The 12,517-nt window shown below is 36.9% G+C and overlaps 1 protein-coding gene across 3 annotated transcripts in view; it reads right to left on the bottom strand.

Annotated features, from left to right (window-relative positions):
- The window catches only part of lrp4 (low density lipoprotein receptor-related protein 4), a 105,200-nt gene that overhangs the window by 41,891 nt on the left and 50,792 nt on the right, over nucleotides 1-12,517 (bottom strand). For all 3 annotated transcript variants that reach the window (XM_079595831.1, XM_079595830.1, XM_079595832.1), the window contains exons 3-8: nucleotides 11,119-11,235; nucleotides 6,840-6,953; nucleotides 3,488-3,604; nucleotides 2,840-2,968; nucleotides 1,258-1,377; nucleotides 1,054-1,179 (exon numbers count right to left, since the gene is read on the bottom strand). In XM_079595831.1, the coding sequence (XP_079451957.1) occupies nucleotides 1,054-1,179; nucleotides 1,258-1,377; nucleotides 2,840-2,968; nucleotides 3,488-3,604; nucleotides 6,840-6,953; nucleotides 11,119-11,235 (723 nt within the window). The remainder of the gene's footprint in view (nucleotides 1-1,053; nucleotides 1,180-1,257; nucleotides 1,378-2,839; nucleotides 2,969-3,487; nucleotides 3,605-6,839; nucleotides 6,954-11,118; nucleotides 11,236-12,517) is intronic.

Genomic DNA, 12,517 nt, shown 5'->3' with positions numbered 1-12,517 from the left:
TGTACCTGGATGAAGACATTTCACACGCGACACAAGCAGAACACCTGCATGTGAACTCCTCCTACAGTGTTCTGGGCTATCATGGTTGTCAACAAATGGACGTGCATGTATGACAGAGTTTACGACAGTAGTAGAGGACAATACTGTTTCCCAACTGTAGGGGGACCCCGAGAGCAAAAAAAAGAAAAGTAACCTAGTGCTGCTTTAAAGGCACAACGTGAAAGATTTTGGGATTCAATTATCCAAAAACCACTAGAACAATGTTATATATTTTGCCAGAAGCAATACTATTGCTTAGTCGGCTGCCCCGACTAAAGATTTTTTAGTCGATTAGTAGTCGTACATTTAAGCCATTAGTCAACTAATCGCACTTTATATTAATTTAATTACTTAAATATATACTGGGGGGTTGGGGGCAGATTATGCCTATTCCGTGCTCAAGCGCACACATAAAGCTTTGTGCAAAGCACCAGCAAAAGTAAAGATTATTGTGTCAGGAAAAAATAGCAATGAGCTTTTATTAATTTATTAATAATAAACTAGTGTTTTCTGTTTTGACCAAGTAAAACAGCACTGCGCTCCCCCACAATTTTAATTAGTCAAATAAAGAGGACTGTAGGAGTAGTAATTCAGCACTTGCGGCTATTTCCTTAGAATATAAAATAAAAGAATGTGAATAAGTGATCAAATGTAATTGAAACAATGCTCGAGTTCAGGGAAGGAGGCGGCGGGAACCGGAAAACGTTAAACGTAACTTTAATTTAAAAATAAATAAATAAGTAAAACGTCCTAGGCTCTGGGCCCCGCTTCATAAAACTGTAATAAATTCACTTGTGCAGAAATCACATGAACATGATTTCTGCCTGAGTCCTGTCCAATTACTTTACATCGGCTGTGGAGGTGAAGACAACGACTCCCATGATTCCACACTCATTCACGGCATCATCAAGCTACGCCTTTGTTATTGTTCAGAATAAATGACCTCTAGCAGCAAAACTTACATACTGTGCCTTAAAGAGGTAAAAAGTATGTGTTGGCTTTTATATTCCTCACCTGTCTTTTCACAGCCTTCTTCATCACTGCCATCAGAACAGTCATTTTCTCCATCACAGCGCCATGATAACCGCACACATCGACCAGACATACAGCGGAACTGATCAGCCATGCACATCGATGTGCCTGACGGTGAGAAAGAGGCATGTGACATATGTGAAATACACTCACACACACAAATATTACTATAAAACAGTAACTCACTGCAGTTCTTTTCATCTGATTGGTCGTCGCAATCGTATTCTCCGTCACACCTCCAGCCTACATTTATACACATGCCACTGCTGCACATGAACTCTGCAGAACGGCAGGGTTGGTGGGAGGCTGCGTACACACACACACACACACAACACAAACACACACAACCAAATCAGACATATTGAAACTTTTTTTGTCATGCATTTAAATATAGGCCTATTTATTACACATTTGTAATGAAGTTGCAATTTAGTAATTTATTGCAATTTAAAATATATTAACATTAATCGTAATATCAAACAACACACTACAGTAACATTTTTTATCTTGTACAATATGTCAGTCAACATATCAAAATGAGACTACTTTAATGACAAAAGATTATTAAAAAAAATCTTTAAAATCTATTTTAAAGTCAAACTTTTAATTTGACACTATTACAATGTACTGTTTTTAATAGACTACTTGCGTATGTTCAGAAAGTGACCTTTCATTTCATTAAAAAAAATAAAAATAGGTTCTTTTTCACAAAGGTTGTTTCATTCAAAATATTTTAGCATAAATCCATTCTAATTACTGTAAATGTATCTAGATTTATAACATTTGTTTTGTCAATGGTTTGCTGTTGGAGTGAATTTTTACATTAAAATCAACTTAAATCATGTACAACAAATTTGATGTATGATGTATACAGATGTTGTCTTTTTTCATCTTAGTATATTATATCATTTGTCACACTTTAAAGAAGTAGGCTACATTTAACTGACAAATAAAGATGTATTAAGTCCTACTTTAGGTGGGTCAAAATAGCAGCTAAGTGCATTTGATATAAATTTAAACTATAATACATTTCATTTAATTGCAATTAAAGGTATAGCGGATGATTTTCTTTTTCCGGGTGGGTAGCCTATACTATTGGTCCACCTAAGTGTCAATCATTCTGGTGATATGTTTACGTAAGGCCGTCGTACGTGCTCGTCCCAATGTAGTTTTCGCTTTCTGGTGTATTATGTGTGATGAGTTACGGTTTCAGCCATTCCTTTGAAAATGGCAGAGGGTCGAAAGAGAAAAAATGTATACTAAGTGTATGATAAGAAGAGAAAGACCGCAGAATATAGAAACAAGACCAGAGTGATTTTGGGTGAATATTTCACACGCTGGCGTGCACTAAAAGCACAGGTTGGGCTTCCCACTGATGCCACAGTCGCGAAGATTCTACTAGACAGGTAAAGTTTGTCATGCTATTTGGAGAAATCCATTTAAAATCACTGCTAGTAAAAGTTAATGTAAGCGTTCCCTCTCGGGAGCAAATAGAGTGTTGCGCAAGTGCATTTTTTTAAAAAATTGGAGAGGGCGGGTCTTTTCTAAAATTAGGAAAGATCCTCCGCTATACCTTTAAGTACTGGAAACATTACATTAAGTTTAAACTTAAATATATTATTTCCATAATAAGTTTATAGCTTTTTCACAAAGGAAAAGAATTATCATTAGATATAATCATTTCTAATGGTTGTGAGTATAGAGAGAAAAGAGGCATTTCAAACAAAAGGAAGTTATAACAGAGCAAGGAAGAATGAATGATCCTCACAACAGTCAGACTCATCCGACCAGTCGCCGCAGTCGTCATCTCCATCACAGTGGTAGATGTCCAGAATGCAACGACCATAAGCACACTGAAACTCCTCAACACTGCATGTGGCTGTCATCACATCAGATGCTGGACAGAGAAATTATGTAACGAGTTAGACACCCACACACATGCACCCTGAAACAGTCCAACAAATCCCTCTGCACAGTTATTTGCAAAAAATAAATATAACAGAAATAAATACAGTCTGAAGCAGCAATAATTGGGATCCAAGCATATAAAAAAAGTAGAGAAATTTACCACAATTTAGCAGTTTTTGATCAATAATGGCAAACAATTGTTTTAGTTTTATTCTTTCTCAGGATGCTGCAGAGTTTAAGTGTACCTGGTTTTGTGAAATTCATGTCTGAATATTTTCTGGCTGGCATCTGCAAAATTATACTTTTTTTCAAGAACTTTTCTACACTATACATGCAGAGTTTTGGATGGCCTACAAAGATTTAAGAACGTCTAAAATAATTAGAGAGATTTGACCTAAACATACATTTTCTCTATAGCTCCTCCAATAAGGCATGGATAGGATGGATGGAATTGGGATGGATGTTAATTTGACACATAAGCACATTAAGAAACTCAGAATCAACTTACGGCAATTCTCTTCATCAGTTCCATCTTTGCAGTCGGTGTCTCCATCACAGTACCAGTGTTCTGCGATGCAACTTCCATCAGTGCATCGGAACTCTTTATCAGAGCACTTCCTCTTATCTGGACACACATACAAGTCATGAAAGGGTTCACAAAAAAGGGTTTGAGATGTGCCGATGGGACTGTACTGTACTACTATGAAGATTTCTTAGAGCCGAAATAAAAGCAAATGGAAAAACGGCTGCAAGAACCAATTGTAAGAATAGGCACTCCCTTACAATATATGTTGCGAGGTTATGAAGGATTTCTGGCCTTTGAGACAAATTTAGATGCTACAAAATGGACCATTATTCATACAGCAGCTTTTGACAAATAAGGAGCTCATGAAATGTGTGACCCGAGAACAGCGCAAATACGCAAGAACAGCATATTTATATTTTGGTATCTATATTTAAGGTTATAGCATTCACATTGGGAGCATAAGCTATGGGATGCTGTGTCCTACACGTGGAGACTTTTTTGCCACCTAGCTCATCCTGTACTCATGCTTGGATATTTATACTTTGCTTTAATAAATAGAACATTAACTACATAGTTACTGTAAAAATACAAAATATAATTGTATTTGGTTTCTCTTTTTTTATGTAGTGATTATTTAACCAGTAAAATGGCACAACATTAAGTGTAACTGAAATAAATGTACATTTGATTCATAAAAAAAATGGAGGACTTTGCCGCCTCATTTCAGAAACACCACTGATTTTGTGATTTTGCCATCCATATACACTACGAACAAATGACAATGTTCTCGAATACTCCCTCCTACAACACTCTTTATAATTTGTGCCTGGCATTAAAGAATGATTGGCTGTCTCACATAAATAATAAAAATGTTTAGCAGAGCTGCAGCTCTGATATACATACTGTAGGACAAATGGCCAGTATGAGAAAACAACGTGACCATGTTTGCTCACAGCCTCACTCACGGAGTGTGAAAAATCTATTCATGCTATTGAATATTGAATATGTTGGGTTGAATATTTTGGCCAACATTTTGGACAAACTTATTAAAAATAAGTAAAACGTCATGTTGCAGACCTTGAAGAACTGATTAGATAACCTTGTTTTGTAAAGTTCATCTAAATATTTTAATAGACGCCCGACAAGAAAGCACAAGGTCTGAACAGCTGTCATTGCTGCAAGGGGAGGACTCTTTAATGAACAGCGAGTCTGAAGAATACTGCATTTTATTAAAATAAAAAAGTTTTAAAAAAGTCATTTTATATATGAAAGTTGTATGTTTTGTATTTAAATATATTTGTAATTACACATTTGTTATGGATTTGCAGTTTAGCACATTTAACATATATTAACCGTCCATGTAATATCAAATAATACTACAGTTAAAAATTATAAGGTACTTCACATGTGGTTCAGTATGTTAGTCAACATTAAAATAAGTGTGCTTCTTTAAAGCACACCAAAAAGATTAAAATGCACTTTAAAGTAAAACTTTTACTCAGACATAGAGGCCGCCATTCATAGAGGCCGACCGATCTATAGATGGACAGATAGAGACACTATAAAAAAAGTGTTCTCTTTTCAAGTAGTCTTTTATTTCAGAACATATTATCAGCAAGTATGTCATTTTTAGTTTTAGTTAGATTTGAAGTACACTACACGTGCACATTCAATACAATTTAGTGCACTTAATTGAGATAGAAGAGCATAGTCTTCTCTTAAGGGTACGTTTACACGACAACGATATCCTTAAAACTGAGAAGTTTTTTCTTATGAGTTTTCCACGTAGAGACGACTCCAGTCAAAACGATGCCCATTCACACGGATCCGCAAAAACGAATAAAAACTGTGTTTTGTTGTTTACATGGAAACAGTTTTCAAAAACTTGCACTTTGAAATCCGCTTTCAAAAGTTTGCGTTTTCAGGGACCAAAAACGCCATTGTCGTGTAAATGAACGGCAAAAACGTATAAAAAGTCTTACGTTTTTAGTTGAAAATGGTGTCGTGTAAACAGCCCCCAAGTCTCAGGAAATTATTTGTTGATGGTATAAACTTTGAAATAGTCTGTTCTGTTCGTTCTCTTTTGCTCGTTCCTTTGTCCCCTGGCAGGTAAGTGATTAAGACCAGCTGGCCCCAATTACAATCAAGGACGACCTGTCTGTTGTGATTGGTTAATAGGGGGAATAGAGAAAGCAATGCCTGACACACACCACACTACTCTCCGGAGCATGTCTTTGTCCTACACCATATGTTAACTACCAACTTGTTGCTAAACGTAACTCTTTCCCTGCCATTGATGGAAATTTCCGGCTTTCCGTATATTTTCACTGTTATACGCTATTACACATTTTCTTCTAAGGGTACAGAATCTCCAGATCAAAAGACATGTGAAGAAGAAGCAGAAACAAGCGATATCATATGCAAGCAGATGCATGTAAATTAACACGATCATCAACATTAAACCGCATATAAATCAAAAATGCCTAATGTTCCAGAATGAAATGGATGAGGTATAGGACAAGCATTTCCATATGTTTTGATTATCGTTCTGAATCCGATCTGGGTGTAGTCTGACAAAAAATAAATAAAATATCAGCTTTTTTATGAAACTTACCCACATTCAAGTGTTGATAAAAGAAGAACGCACAGATAAAGTCTAAAAGCAGAGGGTGTGTTCTTTCTTTTGATATATTGCATGTTCAGATATTCATACAACCAGGCCACGAAAATTGTGTGAAAATTATCAAAAATGCTGGTGGTGGCTGGCAACTTCTTTTAAAAACACTGGCGGGGAAAGAGTTAATGCAGCTGTTTAAATTCTATGTTTGGTTTTGTATTTGTTGTTTCTTCTCTTCCCCGGACCGGGGAGGGTGTAACACCTCCAACATTCAAGAGATGCTGAGACCAAAGGACGCATCTGAAATCTGAAACTGTCAGAGAAGGTAGTATATTAGAATTTAAACTTACTTTGTGGCCGGTAAAAAAGTAAATTCTATACAGTATGAATATGGGTAGTATGAATGAAATTCAGACGTACTACATCCATGTTGTTACGGTCACCTGACCTTCCGTCACTGTTGCGTCACTTCACTGCCATTTATAAATCCAGTGGCCTTATGGGATAGTAAAGTGTCCATTGAATGCGCACTTTCAGAATCTCACCGGGAGTAGTAAGTCATCCAGGTCCTTTAGCCTACTGTTTTTTTTAATACTATGTATTCGGACATACTACTCTGTTGGTGTACTGTTTTTCTGCATACTAAATACTAGGGAAGTATTCAGGAGGCAGCGCAAGTTTTATAAATCATCCAGAAAGAAGTATAAAGGAACTCACCACACTGCTCGTCACTGTTGTCTCCACAGTCATTGTCTCCATCACAGTACCACAGGCTGCGGATACAGTATCCATTCTGACAATGGAACTCATCTTCCTCACATTCTCGTGGTGCTGCTCAAAAACAAAAACCAGACGAGACAGATGTTAAATAAATGTCAGCAATGGGTTCACACAGATCGAAATTATGAACTGTTTTCCCGCAAAACAAAGTCACTTCGTTCAGTTTAAGTAGGGCCCTATGATTTCCGCAAGGTGGAAAACGTGGACAATCGCAGAAATTCAGAATCGCAGAATTCTTTTTTTTGTGAATATCACACATTTATTAAGTATCACGTTCTCCCATGTTTTAATTTGAACAGTAAATCTCTTATGGAGGACTGTTTGCAAAAAAAATAAAATATTAATCAATAAATCAAAGGATTAAAATGTTACATTTTCATTTAATTGCATTTAAAAATATTTAATAAAATATTTCTTAGGGCCACATTATTGTAAATAAATGTTAATACATTATTCAATTATTTTTAAATGAACTCAATTGGCTACACGTTTTTTATATAATAAAATGTAATTAAATAATAAATTTCAAAAGGCCCTAAAAGTCTTTTTTGTTCAAATTTGTATAAATTATTGTTAAATTGAATAAGTTTCATGACTTTAACTAGACATACTTTTGATAACTAACATTAAATTTAACCATTAAAACCAGGCCAATCCAGAAAAATTCTAAAGGGAAAAAAAAGGAATATGGGGAAAAAAAATATTATTTCATAGGGCCCTATATTAAACTGCTCCTCAGTGCTACAGAAAAACATAGCAACACTCTGCAGCTACACAATCCAGTGCACTGGTGGCGCTCACATCACTTTATTGACACCAGTAAGGGACTCCAACAGCAGCATTAAAATGTGATGCTGCTTGTATTTACACCACCCACCGCGCCAGACAGATCGACACCAGTGTATTTCTGCATCACTGCACTTTTACTCGCCATACAAAACAAAATATCAAGCTGTATCAAAGCACACGGGAAAAGTGTGTGTGTGTGTGTGTGTGTGTGTGTGTGTGGGGGGGGGGGGGTTGGGATTCTGATTGAAATACATTTCCCCCACTCCCTGTTTAAAACATGTTTCATATTACAGTATTTTACTGCATGGTCTTATCTTTATGTAAAAAATTTCATGTTTATTACTGAACCTTTTGTTATATTGCCCTGACAGTCTGTAGCAAAACGCATATAGTTAAAAACATAAAGGTCTTGATTGCACAAAACTGCTTTTCTTCGACATGAATCGAAATACACAGGACATGCAGTCTTAAAGCAGTCTTTGTTCCATTTTTATTATATGTCATTAATTCACAGAGGAAGCACGAACAATCACATCATGCTATTTAAATGATCATATAAAACAAAAGGACAGACAGAAGCAGAAAGAGAGATACTGAATGTAAGAGATGAGGCAGACATAGAGCAGTGTGGTGGAAAAGACTCTCAATGTACAAAGCATGTCAATGAAAAATTCATGGTAAGCTTATGGCAGACAGACCCCCCATCATGAGAAGAGCCTCAAGAGTACAGCGCTGAGAAATATGGGTCAGATGCAAAGATGCTTCTGTTTTTCTCTCTGCCTCACACTCAGACATACTGTTTCTTTATACATACATACATACATACAGCTGCTGCTTGAACTGAGGTGCCAAATCTAAAGAGTGTCAAAACACCATTTATTGTTTGACTTTCGTGATAAAATGGAAAGAATTTAAAAGCTGAGACTTTTGTTTCTTATCAGAAGTAACAGAGCACAACGCTCTTATTATTGGGTGGGAGATGCGCTACAAATAATGTGTGGTGTAGGGAAAAAACAAGTCTTAATGCACAGACCTTTTGACCACATCCGATTTTTTGGCCCGACTGTTTACACTCACTTTAGACAGGACGGGTATCGGAAATCTGTGTTTACATTAATTCCCGCTCAATATGATTTTCGGTTATTGTTTTACTCTCCACATGGTAGACCCTGGTTTTTAATGGCAGTGCTATTAACATGATTTATATAATTCATGTAGGTGGTCATCATTATTTTCCAGCATGGACAAGATAACAGCTGTCATGACTTATGAATGTTTTGCAGCGCAAAATCTGACGGAACAGATATATAGTCCGGAAATAAGTTTCTATATCTACAGCTCAGATCAGTAGCCCTGTAATTTTTTTTTATGAATTCAAATTAATTAACCAGAGAGAGAGAGCGAGCGAGCGCGCGCACACGTATGCGAGTGAGATACCCAATAATGAAGCTTGTTGGTTTAATTGCAGTAAAGTTATCACCTCATTGCTGAGAAATATAATGTAGTGAAGCGGTTTTATTTATAAAAGTCACAGGCAGAGGTTGAAAACCAGCTCCTGAATGTTTCTGTGCTCGCACAATTTCTTTACAAAGATAAATATAAAGTTCCCACCTCAATAAAAAGCTGTGAGCGAGCACATACAGGCACGTCTGCCTCATAATACAACATTAAAGAGCTATCTTTGTGAATAAACGTGTCATCCTCGCCTTGTGGTGGCTTGGAATTCAAAGGGGAATCAGATATGCATGTTTAGACGGAGGTCGGATCTCCAGATATCAGATATGTACGTTAGTGATGCGCGGGTCGTCTCATAACCCGCGGACCCCGCGGGTTACCCGCGGGTCGGGTTGGGGCGGGTAAAGAAATTGTCACTTTATTTGCGGGGCGGGTTGGGGCGGGTCATTAAAAACAAAATAAAAAAATGTCAGCCTATATGAAATATTTGGGAATATATATTTTCATATTCTATTAGGTTATTTGATAAGTTTACAATATGAAGATCGCAGCAACGTATATTGCGTGATGTGCCCAGGCGAGGCGTCACGTGATGTCACGAAAGCGGCGCGCCAAACAGCTCCCACCGCCAGCTACAAAATAAGGAGAAATAAAAGTGGAGATGGAAGACGAGGCGAGGGAGATATTGAGGTCGGGAATTTACATCATTAAAAGAAAAGAAGGTCAGGCTGCTAAATCTAATGTTTGGGACCGGTTCTCAGAAATAGTTGCAGCAGGAGACAACAGCAGTTTCGGCTACGTGAAGTGCTTTATAAATGTTTAAAATGTTTATCACATGACCTGATTTATGGTTCATTTCATTCATATTCATAATCGTCTGTTGTTGTCAGTTAACATGGCGATGTTTCTGCACTTTCAGGCTGTAATAAATTCAGGCTGCAACGCATGTCTATTTTATGGTCGCGGGTGCGGTGCGGGGCGGGTTGTAAAAATAGATACAGTGGTGCGGGGCGGGCTGGGGCGGGCCAAATAATTTCATAAATGCGGACCCGCGGGTTGGAAAAAAAGCCGACCCGCGCATCACTAATGTACGTATCTGATTTAAAACCACATTTGGTAGTGGCTCAGATCGCATGCGAAAAAAAATCGGATCTCGTGCATATTTTTGTGTTAACGTGTGCGACAAATTTCGATCTGTGTCAGATGTGAGTAAAAGATCGGATTTTTGTGCCAGTGTAAACGCAGCATTATGATGTAGGGGGAAAAGTATCCACACTGGTTTCCCCGCTTGCAGCAACTTTCATTTTTATCACAGATATTTTGCGCCAATTCCCCAGAATGTGACGATTTTGTTCTCTTGAACACATGGGATGGAAATGCGGCTTTAGTTGCAAATGTTGATGCTATATTCCAATTTTGTGCATAAGTTAAATTCCCAAATTTGAATGGAAACATAATAGTGACCATCTTTGAACTTCAAAGGGAAACAAAAGGTCTCATAAAATAATTATAGTATAATTATTTTATGATAGAACTGCTGCTCTCATGCACTCATGAATGAACACAGGAGGAGGGTACATGCTGAGGTCAAGATCACTAAATAATAAATGTCATTTCAGTTTGTTTCTCACCAAAATCATGTGCTTTCAGAACACTAGAATATACAGCATGAGGTCTAAATCATTTTATTTTTCCAAACGTACAGAACCAACAAAAGAAATAAGGTTGAAAGCATCTACGATTAAATGACTAAAAAAACGGTAAAATATTTATTTTAACATTTTCTTTTTCATTGGAAGTAATACAGGGCTAAGAGAGGCTTTGTGACAAACACTACTCTTAACCCTCTGATGCTCCTGATTTATGGGTCACACTCATACTCTTGGTTAAAAGTGGACAAACACCTCAAAAGTACCAAACAACACCACTGATTTTTATCTTTAAACAAAAATAAAAAGATAAATTTACTCACGACAGTCTTGTTCATCGGAGTCATCCTCACAGTCATTGTCTCCATCACATAACCAAGAGCGTCGGATGCATTTTCCATTGTCGCAGTGAAAGTCTAGTGGCGAACACGTGGGCAAAACTGAAGGAATGAGATCAAATTAAGAACAATTAAAAAAGGCAAAAAGATATTTCAACTTCTGACATTTTGAATGATAAATAATTCTCAATTGTGAAAATAAATGGCTATAATCGTTGTTAATTGATGAATGTATAATACATTCATTCATGAATTGGACTGATCTAACAACATCTGTTCTCGAGTCAATAACTCACTGATTCAAATGATTCGTTCAAAGCGAGTCTCATTCATAAGTCTGACCAAAATAAGCCAAAAACGGGAGATCCTAGGAGCTTGAGAGCGTGTGTGACTGATGGTGCGAAAAAATAGGTTATTAATGCAGAATTTCAGGATTAATTCTAGTAAATGTCAGTTTGCTTTTGAAATAAATCTGCTGTAAAAGGGCGAGCTGCTAAACCCATTGTATGAAATGCTTGAATGTGGTTATGTCCACATTTGGGGTTAAGTGAAAAAGAAACGTATTAAAATAACGCAAATGAATGCCCAAGCATCTTCCCTGCAGCTGTAGCAGTTTCAAATTTTGTAAAACTAGTATGTTTGCTTAGCGGTCTACTTAAAATTGTAACAGTTTTTGCCCGGTGTGACGTCTGTTTTGTATTGTATGTTTGTATTTGTCAACACATTTTTCCCCCTCATTTCACATGTTTGCACACTTATCAGTAATTATCAGTAGTACTGTAGATGTCAGTGTATGTCAAGTTTTGGTAAAATAAAACTTTTTCTTACAGTACTTGCAGATCAATAGATATTAAGTGTCTACATAATCTTCCTTATTGACTAGTGCTGGCTACTTGACCGTTCTTAATTCATAATGATGTCAGACTGAGTTGTAATGTATGTAAGCTCTATCTGTGTGTCTAGTACATTACTACCCCCTATAAAGGGTCCCCATAAAGCATGGAAATCCAGTGTGTGTGTGTGTGTGTGTGTGTTGTGTGTTGTGTGTACACAAACCGTATACACTCCAGGGCAACAAACAAAAACAAACAAAAAAGGGAAAAAAAGAGCCAAGCCAAAAATGGCAAAATGGTCTTAACCATTTAAAATCACAAATCACTGGTCAGGAAATTAGCAAGAATTGCACAAATACTGTAGATAAAGTAGCTTAGCATGGAATAACCTTCCCACTTGAAGACAGCTTTTTACAGACAGATTTTAATTGCTTCAAAAACTTTGAGTCTCCCAATTCGTTTGAGTTTTATGTGAGACCAAATATTCACTACAGGGTTCAAATCTGGACTTTGACCAAGGCCAAAACATGAGCCTTATGGACCTGTTCTCA

The sequence above is a fragment of the Phoxinus phoxinus genome, assembly GCF_949152265.1.
Source record: "Phoxinus phoxinus genome assembly, chromosome: 2".
Taxonomy (NCBI): Eukaryota; Metazoa; Chordata; class Actinopteri; order Cypriniformes; family Leuciscidae; genus Phoxinus; species Phoxinus phoxinus.
The sequence above is the reverse complement of the archived record's forward strand: the minus strand, read 5'-3'. Positions and strand labels throughout refer to the sequence as shown.